We start from the raw sequence: 12,609 nt of genomic DNA on the forward strand, positions 1-12,609 counted from the left end.
TTAATGTGTGTTAGGAACAATTTTAAAAATGAATTTTGCTATATATATACATATAAAACCTATTCAAGATGTTTTATGGGTTACTGTAATTGATTTAATAATTAAATGCACATCCACACATATAAATAATTAGTAATTACTTAGATTTATTGATTAAAGGTAACTTAAATTTACATAATATAGCATCTAACATTATTTCAAAATTAATGAAATTTAAATAAAAAAATCCATGTCAATGGCTCTTGTAAATATAATTTATAGTATTTATTTACTGGGGAATGATTGATTGTAGGGTTCTAAATACAGGAACTAAATGTCGTTTTATTACTTAAGCAAGTTTCACAGTCTTATTTGTCTGTATTCTGTATTTTTAAGCTTGTCACAAAATTTAAAACCTTTTTTTTCATTATCATAACTTCATAAACATTTAAAAAGTTGAAATAAAATAGTTTAATTAATTTTACAAGTGTCAAAAGTGGTAATTTGACATGTTTGGTTTGTTTGTAGGAAATCCTTCATAAACAAAACATTCACTTGCTAGTATTTGTTAGATTTTACTTTCATTAAACCAATGCAAGTCATTATTGATAATTTCTAACAAAAATATAAACCATAGTAAATATCTTTAAATAGGCAGCACAGCGGGACCTAAACTGCGGTTTTAAATATGTAACTTATATTAAATTGTTTATCTGAGACAACCATAGAAAATACTGCAAATAAGGTAGTAATTGGTAGTTAGTTATAGTTTCACTACATAATTAAACTAATGATAAAATAAAATAAATAACAAACACATGAACATAAACTATTCAACTGCAATAAACTTCTAGAAATTTCAGCAATAAAATAAATATATTTGTTGTCTTACTAGTTATTAAAGAAAAACTAAATTATTAATTATTAATTGAATAACAACATTATAAATAGTTGTCTGTTATAGAAATAATAATGAATACTTAATGCTCCTTCTTGTGCCCATACATAAATGCTTATTGTATTGATATTTTAAACATAACCACATATTTGTAATAACACTGCAAGAGTTTTGTCAAAGTTAAGATATTTTTAGTTTTCCATTTGCTTCTATATTTTTTCCACTAGCTGGAATATCTTTTGTGAACTTGGAAGACGTGATAAGAAGCTCTGAAGAGTTTAGAGAAGGCACCTGTGATTTCGTCTTAGCTGGTAAAAACATTGCTCCCAAAGCAATGAAATGTAGGGAGTAGTAAAATTTCCTAAAACATAAAAATGCTAACAATTAATCTTTAAATGACAACGAAATTAAGTTTGGTTTAATAGACAATGCTATTTGTATATATTTTTATTTTACATAACGCATAACGACATACGCCTCTATTATGAAATAAAAGCGGCCTATTTAGCTACTTAAAAAATGTAATCAAGTATTAACCTGGAAAATTGTACAAATATATTTGATACTTGACGTTTAAAAAAAAAATCGCTATGTGCTTGTCTTATTTTAGATATAATAAAAAACCCTTGAGATAATTGAAGCAGGGCATAGCAGGAACAACCTGGTATTTGGTACAATCGATTTGTATCTAAAAAAAGGTCAGAAATAAAGGTCGAAATATATTTCGGACATGTTCCTTTTTACTTTTACTCGAATTCTTTACGAAATAGTCGGCCCAGCAAAAAAAAAGATATTAATCAATTTGTTTTTTCCGAAAAGCCAACCGTTATATATACGTGCTTTTGCCTTTTTTTCTTAATTTCTGCGGCAGCAAACTATTGGTCCGGGGCGCTGAATCTTAAAATACGTTACTGGGAGAGAGTAAAGTCAAACACGCTTGCGATGCTTCTGGTGCAAACCCAGAAAACCACTAAACGTTTATAGGCTACGGTAACCGCTTACCATCAACCGTGGGCCGCATGCTTGCCACCCTTGAATATAAAACAAAAAGGATGTCATATGCTAATAATAAGTCTCGTAAAAATGTCATAGTTTCATAGTTTGTATTGTTAGCTAAGTTCTTCTAAAAGGTACAAACCCATAAAACGCGAGACTGGGCGACAGATGTAACAGCACAAAGGGGACGGTCGTGTACGTCATCGCAACCCTAGTGGTTATAAATGTTAGTGCGTCGTAAAGAAGTTTCTTCGGGCGACTTTTTAAGAACATCGGACGTGCAAATGCGCGTATCTGAAAAATAAAGCTTACATTGCAAACGAATTCACATAATATAAAGTAAAGACTTTCAATTTAGGTACAAAAATAATGTATCAAATAATAGTGGGCAAAAAAAAACTACTGCTCTAAATAGGTTTTACGCACAGAAGGATATTTCTTGCTCAAAAACTGGAGCAGCCCACCTGGGGAAGTATCGCAACCTTCGTATCAGATAATCGCGGTTAAATAATACTGCTCTCAGCAGTGTTGTAAGAAAATGTTCAGTCATAGTGCACTGAATTTAGTTAGTCTCGCATTTATCCGCCATCTTAAACTACAAAAATATTTATATTTCGAATTTCGAGTAATAATTATTACCGTATCGTTCGTGCCAATTATATTGAAGTAAATTATAGTATTTTGATTTTAAATAATAACTCTACATATAAACATCATTGCGACGACAGAGATTGTGGAGCTGTGGACTCGTATTAATTACTTGTATAGAAATTCCAAATAGACGTATACATCGTAGTGAGACGACACAGCAGTCACCTTCTTAGCGGCGACGGTGAAGAGGCCGCCCGCGAAGAAGGTGAGGTAGTAGCCGGGGTGGAAGCCGTGCCACAGCGCCGACAACGCGTACACGCGCGCCGTGCGCCCCGCCGCGCCGCCGCGCTCGTACGCCGCGCAGCGCAGCCACGCGTTCGTGTTCTTGTTCCAGCTCGCCACCGCCGCGCGGAAGTTCTGCGCGAACTGCGGCAGCGGGTTATAGCTAACGTATGCAAATGTGCTGTGTGGCTACGGCACTAAAGAATTTAGCCACCCCCTCTCTTCCCGTGGGTGTCGTAAGAGGCGACTAAGGGATAACAAGGTTCCACAACCACCTTGGAACTTAAGAAGCCGACCGATGGCGGGATAACCATCCAACTGCTGGCTTTGAAATACACAGGCTGAAGACGGGCAGCAGCGTCTTCGGTGCGACAAAGCCAGTATACTGCGGTCACCAACCCGCCTGCCCAGCGTGGTGAATATGGGCAAAACACATGAGTTCACGTTATTTTTGGCGTAAACTTGTGGAGGCCTATGTCCAGCAGTGGACTGTATAGGCTGTAATGATGAATGATGATGCAAATGTATCACACACGGTCGTCTGAATAAATAGCTAACTTGTCTGTTAGGTGAGGTACTAGTTTATCGGAGGTAGGGCGCAGCAGGAAATTTCCTGCTCAAAATATGGCGCAGCCCGGCTGGGGTAGCACCTCGGCCTTACAGAAGATCACAAATAATAATAATACACTTTATTATACACCAAAAACCGAAATAATAAATAGCAAGGGAAGAAAAATTTTATCAATATATTAGGTACAATTGTTTTTTTTAAAAATAATATTCATTGTTGTCAAGATATTTATCTAAATGTAATTTTTCATAACCATAACATTTCTAAACCACTATATTCTGAGGAAAGTTACATCTTCAGAAATAAATATAACTTTGTATTGTAACCTCCTAAAAAGTTTTTCTTATTAGAGTAGTTAAAACGTTCCACGAAAAGAAACCAATTTCTCCACTTATGAGATCAAAAGTTGATATCATTGAAATTATTCATATCGTACAAATTTGTACCCCTATGATAAGTGTTATAAGTAGAGTATACTCTTTTTATATTGTTCAACCTTTTTTTTTTTGTGCTTTGTGATTTAATTGCTATATCAGTGAATTTCAAATTTAATTTTCAGTACATTTTTCATGAATACTGATGTAACTAGATTACACGTTCAAAGGGATTTATATCTCTTTGAACGTGTAATCTAGTTGCATAAATTGGTATAATTCAGGTAGGTGTTTTATTCTACAAAAGAAGATACTAAAATTCAACCTAGCACTTACTTTATGAACAAGAATTTTATGAAACCTTGTTTTTACTCTTCTGTAAAATGATGATTTTCACAGGAGGTACAGAAATAAAGACTTACCTCGAATCCAAAAACATCTATATTGGACATCTTATCCCATTTCGGAGAACCGTTATTATCATAGCCATTGAAGCCCATCCCCGAATTGTTACATATCGCTTCAGACAACAACCAGGCGTGATAGTACTTGCACCTCACCACGAGGGTAGACAGATACGCATACCACAAGAGGTATAAAGCGGACCACGTTCTAGAAACTTCAGACGTTGGATCTTGTAACTCTGTAACAAACCTTCACATTAACGACTGTAATTCAGGTGTAATTTTCAAAACTAGTCTAATCATCTTTTCCACAAGTTCACCTACAACCGCATTTTAAAATATAATAGTATGCTAAAACCTAATAGTAATTTATATAATTATATGATTTATGTATATTATATATATAATCATATCCAAATGACAAACGTGAATTATAAATACCTATTTTAAACACCACTTTAACAATTTAATACTATACTAAAACCTAATACTTAGTAATTTATATAATTATATGATTTATGTATACTATATACATAATTATATCCAAAAGACAAACGTGACAAGTACTACCAAATAATAAAACAAAATTATTATGTAAATAAATTTACTATTATGAGATGTCTCATAAGATAAACAAAGTAAGTATTATTAGAATTATTTCTTAGCAATTCTCTTCGTTCGTGTAGAAGTAGTCTTGTCCACGCATTTTGAGGTCGTTTCACCTTTGTCTTGCATTTTTGAAGGTGAGTTGCTAATGGAATCGAGATCCGAAGGATTTTCAACCTGGCGTCGTGAGTGATCCGGAGCCATCACATAAATTCGACCCTCCTTAGTCCAACACTTTCCGACGCCAAAATGTTGTCGTGCTGCAAGGAATAAGTCATGCCGTGTCTTTGTGAGAAATTCTGATTGCGTAACACCAGTGCCTTTCAACTTAGTTTTAGCAAACCAAACTCTGTCTCGGACGCCGGCATCAGAGAACTTCACGACAATCGGCCTGTTCTTATTGGCTGAGGGTTTGCCAAGTCGGTGTGAGAATTTGATACTTGAAGTAGCAAAATTAGGCAAGTCCAAATGTGTCGCTATAATATAGAGGTGACACGAGCATTGGTGTCTTCAGATTTTTCCTCCTCAATCCCATGCAAAAGTAACATTTTTCTTCTTCTCTTCATTTCCAGGTTATCCATATCTCTTGCTAGAAATTCTACCTGGCGTTGAAGGGTAGATAATGCCACCAAGACAAAGTTTTTAAAAATTTTGAATTCTGCAGATAGGGAGGCAGTTGTGGATGGTGATGAAGATCGATTTAACTCCTGTTGGAACTCACTCATGCTAGCTTTAAACATGTTAGCCATGGTAGACAAAGTATCCTTAACTGACTCCATTATGTTGAGAAGTACGATAAGTAGATGACTAGTGAAAAATTAAAGGAATCTATCAAGCTGGTAGGCACTAAAAACTAGCTAAGCATAAATATTGTTCAATTATATACTTAAAATAAAATATTTAACTAAATAAAATACCGAGAGCAAAATTTTACGTTGTCGGTTATTTCACGCCTACCCACAAAAAAAAAGAAAAAAAAAGAATTATTCAAGGTTAAAAGCAACTATGAGTACTAAACACGACATCAATATCAAGAACTATTCAAAATTATCATATTTTCTAAAAAGACGATCTGCTGGGTACACTGGGTAGTAAAAAGTCAAAGGTTTTTACGGCGCAAGACGAGAAAACATTTGTAAATGAAGCCCCTGATGACATATATTTAGCTGTAAAGGTACGTAAAATAATAATCATATAATTTATTTATTTATTTATTTATTTATTTGGTACACCAACGATTGTTACAATGTTACTTACATCTTCAGTATAATATTTAATTTATTTGTGCTAATTGCACAACCAGTTACAGGTATACTCCACATGCTTTTTATATTATGTATACAAAAGAAAATTTCTTAGAAACTAAATTATGTGCTAAACACCAAGACTAATAATCAAAATAATAATAATAATAATAATAACGTAGTACCAGCCTGGAAGAGGAGAATAGAACGCCGTATCAACCTGGCCAGGGCCCTCATTGGTAGGCTGCTAGCTTTCAGGTCGGGCAACACAAGGCCAAGGATTGTGCGCTCTGTTAGAATGGCCTTCAACGGGCTAGGCATCAGCCTCGATCAGCCTGACATAGCCGATAAACTAACGGAGCGCATCGACGGCCTGAAGCAGAGAATCGCGGCATGGGGAAAGCGCATTCGCAGGTACTCTGAGAGAGTTGAGCGCTTTCGACAAAATCGCCTCTTCGTGAGTGATCAGAAAAGGTTCTATAGAAAGCTGGAGAACCCGATATCGGGCTCTGCTTCCCTAAAACCGAGTACGGTTGACCTCGTCGCCTTCTGGCGCAACATATGGTCAGGGGAGGTGGAGCACGAGGAGGGCCCTTGGATTGCGGCGGTTCAGGACGCATGTGCTAAAATCGAACCGATGAACCCAATCGCCATCTCTACGGAGGACGTCAGTGGCGCGGTCCGGCGGGCTCCGAACTGGAAAAGTCCGGGGGCCGACGGTCTGCATCACTACTGGCTGAAAGGGCTCTCGGTCTGCCATGCGACCTTGGCTCGACAATACCAAGAGGCAATAGATCGGAAGACACTCCCGAACCTTTTCACTACCGGGATCACTCACTTAGCTCCAAAGTCCACCAACACCGCAGATCCCACCAACTACCGCCCCATAACGTGTCTGACCTCCATCTACAAGACACTGACGTCCGTTCTGAGCTGTAAGATCTCACGACATATTGGTGAGTTTAATATCTTGTCTGCAGCTCAGAACGGATGTCGTGGAGGCGGTCGCGGTACAAAGGAGCTCCTTCTCATCGACTCTGTGGCGGGCCAGCTTGTCAGACGCAACCGTCGGAACTTTTCGGCCGCCTGGATCGACTACAAAAAGGCTTTCGACTCGGTGCCTCATTCATGGCTCCTGAGGGTCCTCGAGCTGTACAAGATTGACCAGGCAGTTCGAGACTTCCTCGGAGTATGTATGGGGCAATGGAGCACGATCCTATGTCTCCAGGGCGAGCGACTGACGGGTGCGGGTGACCCAATCAGGATACGGAGGGGTATTTTCCAGGGTGATTGCCTGAGTCCGCTATGGTTCTGCTTGTCCTTGAACCCTCTAAGCACCCTGCTGGAGCGTTCGGGGACAGGCTTTCAGTTTCGGAGAGGAGGTACTAAAGTCTCCCACCTTCTCTACATGGACGACCTCAAATTGCTGGCACCTAACGCTGCACGCCTGCAGGAACTGCTGAAAATCACTACGGAGTTCAGCAGTTCCATCAGGATGCAGCTTGGAGTGGATAAGTGTGCGGTCGTGCATGTGGACAGGGGTCAGGTGACTCAATCGTCGCAGCTTAGTCTCGAATTAACATCATTCAAGACCCTTTCCGAAGCTGAATCTTACCGGTATCTGGGCATGTCACAATGCATAGGGGTGAAGGAAGTGGACATGAAACAGGCAGTTTGTGAAATCTTTTTTGGACGGCTGACAAAAGTTCTTCGGAGCTACTTGTCTGGAGCCAACAAGGTCCGAGCCTATAACGCTTGGGTCATGCCCACTCTCTTGTACACCTTTGGCATACTCAGATGGACTCAGACCGAACTTGACGCCCTGGACAGAAGAGTCCGCACAACTATGACGTACCATCGCGTGCATCACCCTAAGTCGTCGGTCATGAGACTGTACATCCCGCGGAAGTGTGGTGGTCGAGGCATGTTAAGCGCTAAGACCATGCATAACCGCGAGGTGTGCAGCCTTAGGGCCTACTTTGAGACGAGACGGGACAGCGCTTTGCATGGCGACGTTTCAATGTGTGACAAAGGACTAACCCCCCTAGCCTTGGCCAAAGAGAACTGGCAGAAACCGGTCGTACTGAGCACCTCTGACCGGGAGACCGTATGGATGGAGAAGGAACTGCATGGACGGTTCTACAAGGCGCTTCACGCGCCTCACGTGGACAGTAAGGCCTCCGTGCAGTGGCTGCGATTCGGCGACCTCTTTGGGGAAACCGAAGGTTTTGTCTGTGCAATACAAGATCAGGTGGTCAAGACGAACAACTACCGAAAGCACGTCCTGAAGGATGGCACTCCCGACTTCTGTCGAGCCTGTCGTCATCCCGGTGAGTCACTCAGGCATGTGCTTTCGGGTTGTTCCGCGCTTGCTAATACTGAGTACTTGCACAGACACAACCAAGTGGCCAAGATTCTCCACCAAGAGCTTGCTCTTATGTACGGTCTCCTGGAACAGAGGATGCCGTATTACCAATACTCACCGGTGCCAGTACTCGAACGCGACGGAGTCCGGCTCTACTGGGACCTGCCTATCGCCACAGACAGGACGATACTGGCGAACAAGCCTGATATCGTGGTGATGGACAGGGCACGGTCGAGGGTATTTTTAGTGGACATCACCGTCCCGCATGACGAGAACCTCGTGAAAGCCGAGACTGAGAAAAAACGTAAATATCTGGATCTGGCGCACGAGATTGTCGACATGTGGGGTGTGGGGTCTGCTGAAATAATCCCTATCGTAATATCTGCCAACGGTTTGATCCCGGTTAGCCTCGCTCACCATCTGAGGCAACTGGGGATCCGGGACGGTTCGCTCGCAGCCAGGATGCAGAAGGCGGTGTTACTTGACTCGGCTAGGATTGTCCGCCGGTTTCTCAGCCTACAGCCCTAACCCCCGGCCGTTTGATCTCCCTGCCGGGGCGTATTCCTCCACCCGCTTATATTTATATATGTAAGTATAAGTAAATTTACTATATTATTTATATAAGTAGTTATTATATGTATCTATTATGTATCTATTATATATTGGGCGGGCGGAGTGACATTCAGGATAATAATAATAATAATAATAATAATAATAATAATTACAATAACCACTAAGTCAGCCTATTGGCAATTTCTGTTTTAAATCCAGTTAGAGACATGCAGTGTACGTCAATCGATCCCCCACACCTATTATAGAGCATACAAATTCGTGAGATTGGCGAGTTTGCACCCAAAACTGTTCTACGAAGTGGACGAAAGAGTGGCTCAACCGGCTTCCGAGGCATCCGAAGAGGAATTCTAAACATAAATTTTTCCAAAAGAGCTGGGCAACTTAGATAATTTCTCATAATTTTATAGAAAAAACAGAGATCAAGTAAGTCACGTCGGCTGTTTAAACTTTGCATTTTCAATGACTCTAAAATATCATTATACGAGAGTGACTTCTTGTCTCTGTAATGATTGTGAACTAAATGCCGAACCAGCCGCTTTTGAATACGTTCTATACGTAATATGTGACAAGCATAATGTGGACGCCATACCACGCTACCATATTCAAGAACTGATCTCACAATACTATTATAGAGAGCTATTTTGGTTGATGAGCGCTTAAATGCCCTGACGTTTCTGATAAAAAAACCTAATAGCTTGGAAGCTCTTCCAACCATGCCTTCAATATGCGGAACAAAAGTCATTTTGCCATCCAAAAATACTCCCAAATCTTTTACTACGTCAACTTCTTCTAGACTCACACTGTTAATAAAGTAGACCGATGAGATGGGACACAATTTTCTCGTGAATTTTATGTGATGGCATTTCTTGATATTGAGCTCCATACCATTTCTTCCGCACCAGCGCACAAGAGCATTGAGGTCACTTTGTAGGAGGGAGACATCTTCTTCTGTGTCAATAACCTTCCATAACTTAAGGTCATCAGCATATAAGGAAGGGACAGAATGCTTTATGAAGTGGGGAAGGTCATTCACAAAGATGTTAAAAAGAATTGGACAGAGATGTGATCCCTGTGGCACTCCAGAGTTTATGTCACGTGGTGTAGAGGTAAAGCCATTGACTACTACATAAAAAATACGCCCAGAAAGGTATGATTCTATCCAAGACAAGACAGAACCAACAACACCGTACGCCGACAACTTTTTTAACATAAGTTGGTGTGGAACTCTATCAAAGGCCTTGCTGAAGTCAGTGTACAGAGCGTCGACTTGTTTATTGCTATCCATGTGTTTTGTAATTTCTTCCACGTACAAAACCAGGTTTGTGTTAACCGATCTTCCTTTGACAAAACCATGCTGGTTTTCATTTAAATATTTACTAAAATAACTCTGAAGTACAGGACAGACCAAAGACTCAAAAACTTTTCCTAGGGTGCACAAGATGGAGATAGGCCTGCAGTTACTGAAAAGTTCAGCATCTCCAGATTTAAATATAGGGACGACCTGCGCTACTTTCCAGATAGAAGGAAATATTCCTGATGTAAGGGAGCAATTAAAGATAACAAAAAGGGGTTCAACTAAGTTTGAAGCGCAACGAGAGATGAATAATGGTGGGTTTCGATCATGTCCAGCACCTTTAGATACATTAAGAGTGACCAATTTTCTATAGATCTGCCTGCGAGATATACTTAGTGTCGATAAGCAATCACTAGAGAAGGCTAATGTCCCTGTCCAGCACTCATCAGCATCTTCATTATCAAAATTACTAAGAGGAGGACAGGAGCAGGAAGCAACCGAGGAGAAGCTGGTCGCGAAGGCATTACAAATGTCACTACCAGAATGCACTCGACGATCACCATCAATCATGACAGCAGGGATAGCTCCAGTACCACCACGCTTAGCTTTGACGTAGGACCAAAATAATTTTGGATTCTTTGAAATTCCATCCTCTATGTTCTGCAAATACGACTTATAGTTGGCTGAAGCCAGTTTATGGCAACGTTGAGTTAACAATTTAAAAGATATTAAATCAAGAGGATTTTTATATTTTTTATATCTTTGCCTGATCTTATTTTTCTCCCTAAGACGGTTAATTAGATCTTTACTGAACCACTGCGGATACTTATTCGTCTTAGGTTTGCTTGATGGGACGAAGTCATGTACTGCCTTGTTTATAACTTCTAAGAATTTCACAAGCAACCCATTAACATCCTTACACCCATCAAACAAAGATTCCCAATCAACTTCAGCCAAAAAACGGTTGATTAAGTCATAATTAGCCTTATAAAAGTTAGGTCTGCTGGTATCGTTGTACTGTAATTTGGGACAGTCAATTGACGAGAGATCTACAATAAGAGGAGGGTGTAGTGGATCGATAGGACACAACACGTCAATAGCCTCACGCACGTTACAAGATAACATTCTTGTTAAAACCAAATCAAGAGTTCTACCCATATAATTGGTGATGTTATTACATTGTTTCAAGCCGTTTAAGTTAACAAAATCTACAAAACATTGAAAAAGCGGTGATAAATGGTACGACAAATTGCCCACAGAAGCCCAATTCAAAGTTGACAAGTTAAAATCCCCAAAAATACATATTTGCGAGTTATAAAAGTCAGAAATTCGGTTGAAATTGTCCACAAAGCATTTTGCTATCGATAAGGTTGCCGGTGGCGGAAGATACGCCGCACACAGTGCCAAAGGAACAGAACCATTGACTAGTACCCATAAATCCTCACAATCACTTTCCCATTCATGTAACCTTCTAGAACCGATACGATTATTTACAGCGATCAATACTCCTCCCCCCTCCCTGCTACTATTAAAGCCAGCTGTTTCCCGATCTCTTCTGTAAACGACGTATCCCCCACCAAACAGCTCACAATTCAATATGCTACTATTAAGCCAAGTTTCCGTTAATACAATAATATCATAGTTGGACAAAAGTAATCTTTGTATGAATATATTAGTTTTAGTACGTAAGCCTCGAACATTTTGGTAATATACAGATAAACAGTTGAATTTTAAAATTACATAGCCAGATTCATGCAAAATAACAACAATGGCATCGTTAACTATTTAAGGTTATTCAATGAGTCTAAATCGCGTACAAGTATATAATCGGAGCCATCCGTCTTTCTCATAAAAATACGACCATTTCTGACCCATACGTGTTTGTAGCCCTTCTCTTTGGCAGTCGACCTGGCGGCAGCGTGTAGCGTCTTATTCATGGGGGACAGATGGTCAACGATGTATATCGCAGTTTTTTCGCCACTGAAGCCAAGGTGTGAGCTGTTGAGCTTTTCTTCTTTTGGCTTTCCTCGGTTGAAGTTTATCGACGCGGCTAGAAACTCATCGCGAATTTTCCTGCTAGCGAACTGAACTACAACCGATTTCGGTCTCGAACTATTGGGTTTTGTTTTAGCGATACGACTACAATGTGCTATTTGTTCCTGCGAAACAACACACCCGACCACTGCACCCAGTTGAGTCACCATATGGACTAAATTTTCTGATTTTCGTTCGGGCACACATTGTATTTCAACGTTGGCAGATCGCGCGTTTTGTTCGAGGGTATTAATACGCGCATTAAGATCCCTAACGTTCGACTGCAACACACTATTTTCTTTTTGTAGTTCGACCATGACTTTCTTGGTTTCTTCATGTTCTTTAAGCAGTGATTCAAACTTAGAGTTCATGAAGTCCATAGAGTTTCTCATATCCGA

At 39.8% G+C, this 12,609-nt stretch overlaps 1 protein-coding gene across 1 annotated transcript in view; it reads right to left on the reverse strand.

The window, feature by feature from the left end:
* Positions 1–232: 232 nt before the first annotated feature.
* Positions 233–12,609, reverse strand: part of LOC123657013 (lysophospholipid acyltransferase 6) — a 30,178-nt gene continuing 17,801 nt past the window's right edge. Inside the window, exons 7-10 of the mRNA XM_045592617.1 lie at positions 4,114–4,334; positions 2,690–2,890; positions 2,016–2,167; positions 233–1,238 (exon numbers count right to left, since the gene is read on the reverse strand). Coding sequence (XP_045448573.1) covers positions 1,058–1,238; positions 2,016–2,167; positions 2,690–2,890; positions 4,114–4,334 — 755 coding nt within the window. The 3' untranslated portion in view covers positions 233–1,057. The remainder of the gene's footprint in view (positions 1,239–2,015; positions 2,168–2,689; positions 2,891–4,113; positions 4,335–12,609) is intronic.

This window comes from Melitaea cinxia, chromosome 10, assembly GCF_905220565.1.
Source record: "Melitaea cinxia chromosome 10, ilMelCinx1.1, whole genome shotgun sequence".
Taxonomy (NCBI): Eukaryota; Metazoa; Arthropoda; class Insecta; order Lepidoptera; family Nymphalidae; genus Melitaea; species Melitaea cinxia.